This window comes from Anastrepha ludens, chromosome 4 (genome assembly GCF_028408465.1).
Source record: "Anastrepha ludens isolate Willacy chromosome 4, idAnaLude1.1, whole genome shotgun sequence".
In the NCBI taxonomy this organism is placed as follows: Eukaryota; Metazoa; Arthropoda; class Insecta; order Diptera; family Tephritidae; genus Anastrepha; species Anastrepha ludens.
Genome location: NC_071500.1, coordinates 77643777 through 77651784, shown reverse-complemented (window position 1 = coordinate 77651784; position 8008 = coordinate 77643777). Strand labels below are relative to the sequence as shown.

The window sequence follows — 8008 nt, the reverse complement described above, 5'->3', positions numbered from 1 at the left end:
TAAACCAACTGCCAAAACACCTAACCTAACCTACTTGCTTCATTACTGTGTTTATTTATTGAATACTTTACATTAAAAAAACTTCCATCAATACCATAATTTAAGTAACAAGCGCAATCTTTTATTAAAGCACTAGCCAAAAAGGCCGTCACACGATTTACGGGAGTTAACCATTTTGAATAAAAAGTCCGACTAAAGGTATTGAATAGCTACCGTCATTTTTGTTAAAATTCTATATGAAGCTCCTAATTTGTGGCAGAGAAAATATTCATAGTAAAGAGCTTATAATCTCGTGTAAAACAAAACGAGAAAACAGTTTACTATAAGCGATATTTGGTGAGGAGCAAGACTTGTATATGACGTAATAGATTTATTAAAAAGTAGTGCTCAAAAGTTAATTGCCACAAGGATTAAGTATCATGAACTATTAATTAAATTGGGTGTCTCAGAAAACCAGCGCAAGAAATACCAGCGATGGCCTTAGAGTGGAACCCTCAAGGTTACAGGCGCTGGGGACGATCCAGCAACAATCTCACCTGGACGAAAGCCAAACAAACAGCCAAAGATAGAAGAAAGTGGAAATCATTAACTTTGCCACTATGCACCTCGGCGCTTAATCAAACAATAATAATATTGTGTTTGGGTGCGGATATACGAGTACCTGGCTAAAGGTAAAAACAATTTTGGGGGAAACTTCTGTTTTTTCTGGAATTTAATGTTTTAATATTTATAACAAAATGTAAAGATGTTAAAACTCACCAAAATTCTAAAGTTTGTCAAAAATTCGACCCCATGTCCGGTGTTATAATTAGGACGACCAAAATTAAGCACTAAAAAAGCTCAAATTAGCAAAAATTCTACTAAAACTTAAAAGTAATTTAAAAAAGACTCATTGTTAAGCTGTGTTTATTATTAAAGTAAAAAATCAAATCAAAAATCAAAAATACATATGTATACATAAAAAACAATATTAATTCAATTAAGGCAATAACAAAATAAATAAAATACTCCCAAATGGCTTTAGTCTTCTATTGTGTCTTCTCTATAGCGTGTTTTTAGATTTCCAAACAAAAAGACGTACGTTTTTTTCAAAAAATCCCTTATACTGAAAATATGCGCTCAAATCACACAAAAATTTAATATTTAAAAAATTAGTAAGTTTAATAGGAGAAAGTTTGTTAAAAAAAGTATCACCTGTCGGTTTTAGCATTTAGCAGCAATACGAGTATTAATTCCATTTTATTAGAGTATTATTATTAGATTTGATTATCCAACTTCGTAATTGCTTCACGAATAGATTGTAGACTAGTTAGGCTTTCCATTAATGTTAAGCCACGGCTCTCAAACTTAGTTATGGCAAGATGTATGCACTGAAAATTTATTCTTTAAATTTAAATTTCAGGCCGGTAGCCTCTGCTGCTAGTTGGTTTGATTTTTTAATATGATTATTTATATTTATAATAAATAAATGAAAATTTCTAAATTATTTCTTTGATTCTTTAATTGCTTCGGAATAATTTTCATCGAACCCGTCCAATTCATTTTTTTCACAAAAGTGTGCAAAAAAATATGGTATTTTGCAGCTTTCATTATAGTTCCCATCTAGTTATTATTGGATAGATAATTATTATTGGAGATAGATTTGGATACATCTCCTTCTTTCTTTTTACGAGCAGGTGCTTTAGATGTATATATTTAATACAAAAAGTATTATTGGTGAGAAATAGGCTAAATAACTAATTTGAAATTCTCAACGTTTTTTCGCTTTATTTCAGCGATGAAATTAGTATAGATATAATTAACCCTTCCCCCAATGGTTCCAAATAGTTTCCTACTAATCTTACTAATCTTTAATTCTTGGGGAGTTTGAGACTATTGTTTAACTAAGTTAGAGCGGAATCGTTGGAATCACCGTTTTTGTTGCTACAATCCATAAGTTTATAATATTATTATAATTTCTGTAATTCTTAAAATTTTTTTAATTTTTTTATCTCTATATCAAATTACTTAATTAGATTTATGACTTCATTTATTTACACTATTTATTTACTGCTCATCAATCCTTTCTCTTTAATATTTGAAATTTCAGCTTTAATATATAACTTAATTTTCGAATCTGACTTTACTCCTTTCTGGTCGAACTACACTAATTATTTTCTTGTACAAAATTCTGCCTGCTCTGTTGGCTACGTTCTATGTCAGGAAAATCAAAATATTTCCTAGAGTCTTTTTGAAATCGGTCAGATCTTTCTAACTCACGTCGGAAATAATCGATCGTGCGATATAGTCCAACCTGTAAAGGAACTTTCGGTTCCCAATTGAGAAACTTCTTTGCTCGCGTTATATCTGGTTTGCGCCTCTGTGGATCATCTTCAACCGCATCTGTTTGTTTTACTTCACTTTTACCCCCCACCAATTTTTTGATGATCCACGCAAACTCTTCGATTGTATGCTCCACTGGATTACCCAAATTGACAGGCTGACTATAGTTGGAAGCCATTAAGGAAATTAATCCATCCACTAGGTCAGAGACGTACTGAAAGGATCGAGTTTGCTTGCCATTGCCATAAACAGTAATAGTTTCATTACGCAGTGCTTGGAGTATAAAATTTGAAACAACACGACCGTCGTTCATATGCATCCGGGGACCGTATGTATTAAATATCCGTGCTACGCGTACTTTCACATTTTCCTGCAAAGAAGCGAAAGTTACGTTCTTAAATTCTGGAACTCTTGATCTGGCGCTAAGGTTAATCCTCTTATATATATGTACATATATACTTACATCATGCTCCGATTGTATAATAATTACAGCAATATTATATTTATATTTTAATGTTAATATTAAGAAATTTAAACTTAATCTATTTGTAAAATTTAACTAATTTTAAGGGTTTTCCAATAAGAGGTGTTATTTTGATATTCAAAGAAAAATGCTATTTTTTAATATAAATGATCGGATGTTTATTTCATTTTAAGAGGAAGGTATGCCGTTAATAATAGAAAATAACATCAGGCAAATGACCACCACGACCAGGCTTACAAGACAATATCCTTTTCATGAAATTTTCCATAACCGAATTGCAAAGAGGCGGCCCTATGTCCTCGATAGCTTCACGAATTCCATCTTTGAGGTCTTGAATCGACCCTGGGCTGTTGGCGTAGACCTTCTCTGTCACGTGACCCCAAAGAAAAAAGTCACAAGGTGTTAAATCAGAAGATTTCGGTGGCCAATTGTTATCACCTCTTCGAGAGATAACACGGTCCGAAAACTTTTCCCGTAAAAGATCAATGGTTTCGTTGCTTGTGTGGCACGTAGCGCTGTCTTGTTGAAAATAAACGTTGCCCAGATTAATACCATCTAATTCCGACCATAAAAAATCGTTAATCGATAGCGAAATCCTATTCAAAATAACACCTGTTATTGGAAAACCCTTTATTAGTCTGTACGACATCTCTCTGCAGACTGAATAAATAAATATGTAAGTAAAAGTGAAAGTTTGTTTGCTTGAAGTCTGTACGTTCCTATACCAATTATCTGATTTAAGATTTAAGAGATTTATTTAGACTTATCAGGTAACGCCGGTGTCGGGATACGCCAAAAAATCGTATTTATGCTGCGACTCGGTTCATATTCAGGTTAGTATTGCTATACAAAATTGGATTATCTGATGCCGCTGGGGTTGATATATTAGTTGTGTTCGATAACAAAATTACCAATCAACAGCTAGCAATCCAAATCAAGAGCGTAAAGGAAAATTTCCTCTCAAAGAGAAGAAAAAGCCAGAAAGTTAACGAACGGAAAACTTTCTGTAACTTGTATAAACCGGTTGAAGAAGATATACCAGCTGAGTTTGTTCATAAAATTTTGTGTTGTCCAAAACATACTTCTGAAATATACTTTACATACTCTAAATATAATATAAATGGAATAAATTTTCCATCTTATCGCTTCTGACTATAAATTGCAAATTTCACACCGGCGCAAAGGAAAAAGTGCACAAAATGACAAATTTCATAAAAAATTAATTTTTTTGTTTACAAAAAGTTCAATCATATGCTTTCAGATGCTATCTTTTTGTGATGGATAGTTTTTCCTGGCTAAAATGAGCGTCTCTCTTGCATCGAACTGTCACTTTGCTCTCTCAATTTTTTAAAGATAGATAACTTTAAGGCCAAAAAGAAAAAGCGAACGCTTACTTGCAAAAACTAGGAGCAACTATTAAAAACATGTGTGTTAATGAACACATCTATTTATAAAAATCGTATTTATTTACCCGGCCGCCGTAGCCGAAGGGGTTGGTGCGTGACTACCATTCGGAATTCACAGAGAGAACGTCGGTTCGAATCTCGGTGAAACACCAAAATTAAGAAAAAGATTTTTCTAATAGCGGTCGCCCCTTGGCAGGCAATGGCAAACCTCCGAGTGTATTTCTGCCATGAAAAAGCTCCTCATAAAAATATCTGCCGTTCGGAGTTGGCTTGAAACTGTAGGTCCCTCCATTTGTGGAACAACATCAAGACGCACACCACAAATAGGAGGAGGAACTCGGCCAAACACCCAAAAAGGGTGTACGCGCCAATTATATATTTATTTCCGGCGCCAGTTGGAAATACCAAGTGTAGCCAAATCCTTCTCCATCTCATATTTTCAACACAGACGAGGCCTTCCTCTTCCTCTGCTACCACCAGCTTGTACCTCATCGGATACTTTCAGAGCGGGAGCGTTTGTACCCATTAGGACGACATGACCCAGCCAACGAAGCTGCTGGATCTTTATTCGGTGCGCTATGTCTATGTCGCCGTAATGCTCATACAGCTCAGTGTTCTATCGCCTACGATACTTGCCGTCGCTAATGCGCAAAGCTCCAAAAATCTTCAGCAGAATCTTTCTCTGGAACAGTCCAAGAGATCCCTCATCTGATGTTGTCATCATTCAAGCTTCTGCGACATACGATAGGACGGGCAAAACTAACACTTTATCGCTTTGTTCGTCGAGAGCGGACTTTACTACTCAATTGCGTACTAAGTCCAAAGTGGCACTTGTTGCCAAGAGAAATTTTCGTTGGATTTCAAGGCTAACATTTTTATCAGTAATAACGGTGGTTCCTAGATAAACGAAGTCTCTTACAACTTCGAAATCATAACTGTCAACAGTGATGTAGATGCAGATACGTGAGTGCCCCGACTATTTGTTTGATGATAGGAGGTACTTCGTTATTATATATTTGTTAATTACATAACAAATTTTGATGAAAACTTTGCCAATTTCGTCTAAAAAACATTCTACAGGTTTTATTCCCTACCTTCCTGGTACTCTAAGGTAAATAAGAATTTACACTTACATGAGAATTGCAGTTTTATGATATTGATGAAATTTTACGTAGTCGACCTTAAAAAAATGCGTGTGCACTCACAATAAAGTCAAATTACTTTTTGTTTCTACTGAAGAGATGCAGCACTGAGAATGATAAGAAACTAAGTTCACATAAACGACCAGAGAAGACTACATAAGGATTGGATTCATATAGTTTAAGGATATGAGAAAAATCGTTCAACATGCTAAACAAAATAACAAATGGTTTTGTGTAATATATAACCTGTTTCGCATAAGCATAGCTGAGTGTCTCCGAGACGCGTTTGCCTTCATCATAACAAGCTCGTGGTCCAATAGGATTTACATGACCCCAGTATGTTTCTGGTTGTGGGTGTACAGTTGGGTCACCTGTTAAGTAAGCAAATATGAAAGATTAAAGCTTAGTTTGATTTCATTTTCAAATTAAGGTTACAAAAATTAGTTACCAAATAAAGTTTAAATGTGATTCATTTATGTAGCTCCCGCTACTATTTGAGTCGCTTTTTTTGAAAGTGGTGTAAGTCCATTTTCATCATCAAAGAAATACTACTATTTAGTTCCAAATTATACTATATAACTTCCTTAGTGCAATTTTATATGCGTGCCAACATTGTAAATGACCTAAAATTGTTATGACTAAGTCCACGGTGGCCCTTTTTACGACCTAGACGAAAGTGGGTAAACTTCCACTGATGGTTGCAGTCGATGGTACACCAATACCGACTGTTAATAACCCTAAGGTCACTCCCAGACCTTTAATAGTTTGATCGTCAGACAATTATACTCTCGCAGGTTAAATTCCTACATATTCAGACCCCAACATACTCAACATATGTCCGGCATGTGAAAGCACAACACTAACCACCAATTCTCGTGACCCTTCTTGCAAACCTACTCATCTAACACCCCTTTCCCTCCTGACCCACCCACCGAAACAGCATGCTTTCTGGGCCTACCATTAGAAGAAATTTACGATGACTTCACCGCACTTCGCAAGGTAAACTGCTACAACAACAGAGCTTCTCACATAAATGAGGTTTTGTCCGATTTAAATTATTTTCAAAAGCAAGCTTAGCAAGACTAATTTGAAGTTGTGTTAGATATCCTGACATTTACTTAAAAGAGGACGGTTCCGCGCTTATTTCCTAAATTCTTTAAATCATGGAATATCAGAGTTTTCTTTCTGTTAATCACATAGTTATATACATACATTCATATGACCCCTGTGTACTTATTTCTTAAATGCTTGAACTTATCAATCACAATGATATTTTTAATGTTAGATATAATCTCACCGTATACTTCAGATGTACTAGCTATAAGTACTTTCGCCATAACTCGCTTGGCTAGTCCTAACATATTGATAGTACCCATGGTATTCGTTTTAATTGTCTTCACCGGATTGTACATATAATGCGGAGGTGAGGCAGGTGATGCGAGGTGGTAAATTTCATCTACTTCTATGAACAGTGGATTAACAATATCGTGATGAATTAATTCAAAATTTTCATGACCCAACCAATGCTCTACATTGCGTTTACGACCTGTGAAAAAGTTGTCAACTACGATGACTTCATGACCCTGCACCATTAAGGTGTCCACAAGATGTGAGCCCACAAAGCCGGCTCCGCCTGAGATTAGAATACGCTTCCGGTTTTTGTAATTTAAATATTTAACCTGTGGATATTTACGAGGTGTACTTGATTCCAAAGTACGTATTCGATCTTCCAAAATTGCAAGTTGAGCTTTTGCATGTGCAAGCTGGTGCAGGAGCTGCGTTTGTGTATGTGTTGGCACCCTAGAAGTATCTTTTTCTACATCTTCACTAAAACTTGAGCCCGCGAGTGGCAAATCATAGTTTACGGAGTTTGAAATTGGTTGACTCCCACCAGAAACAATAGTTGTTAACGACCGATAAAGAATGACGAGTAATATAAGAGAGATCGAAATGAGTGCGATGATTTTAATTTTCTTTTTGGCGGGAGACATAAGAGGCATTTTCAATAATTTATTGAGAAATTTTATATAACAGAGAATTTAAGATTAATATCCGTCTCGAATTAAGCTGGATGCAGACGCCCTGTAAATAAGAAACTAGGATTACTTGTTAAACTTGACAACCTTCAGATTTCACTAATAAGGCAAAATGCGTTTGTACGACGACTGGTTAAAGTAATTAAAATTCATTTCTGTTATAAACATTTTTCACCTTATTTTTAATATATACGTACTTACACATTTGCTATTTAATAGCCGGCGCAATACTAGTGCGTTGAAAAAAATGTATCATTACACCTCTACCATTTTTCGACTATATGCGCGATAATTATATTTCTCCTGGTACAAAATGTTTATATATATGCACATATTTTAATAGATTTACGTTACTTGCACATATCTGTATTATTTTTCTTTGAACAGCTGTTTTTAATATTTCAGTAAACAATTGATAACAGGAGTTATTTGGTATCAGTGTTGCCACAGTCCAAACTTTTTCAGTATCGTACCGAGCTTAAAAACTCCCAGTAGCAAACTGGCTGATAATTGCTGTCGCTCATAAAAAGTAGTGTTATAGTTCTTCTTACCAATTCAGCTTCCGGATTCCAACACTACCTAGCCCCAAAACTCTAACGAACTCCACAATTTAAAACG

The 8008-nt window shown here is 35.1% G+C and overlaps 1 protein-coding gene across 2 annotated transcripts; it reads right to left on the bottom strand.

Moving 5' to 3' along the window:
• Positions 1-889: 889 nt before the first annotated feature.
• On the bottom strand, positions 890-7800 carry LOC128859908 (UDP-glucuronic acid decarboxylase 1). Of its 2 annotated transcripts, none has more exons than XM_054097049.1 (4): positions 7588-7800; positions 6652-7436; positions 5601-5725; positions 890-2692 (listed from the first exon to the last, which is right to left on the bottom strand). In XM_054097049.1, the coding sequence occupies exons 2-4, from the start codon at positions 7352-7354 to the stop codon at positions 2147-2149; spliced, it is 1374 nt and encodes a 457-aa protein (XP_053953024.1). In that variant the 5' UTR covers positions 7355-7436; positions 7588-7800; the 3' UTR covers positions 890-2146. The 2 variants fall into 2 exon arrangements, with proteins under 2 accessions (XP_053953024.1, XP_053953023.1); XM_054097048.1 differs by having other exon boundaries at positions 7592-7800.
• Between the last annotated feature and the right edge of the window lie 208 nt (positions 7801-8008).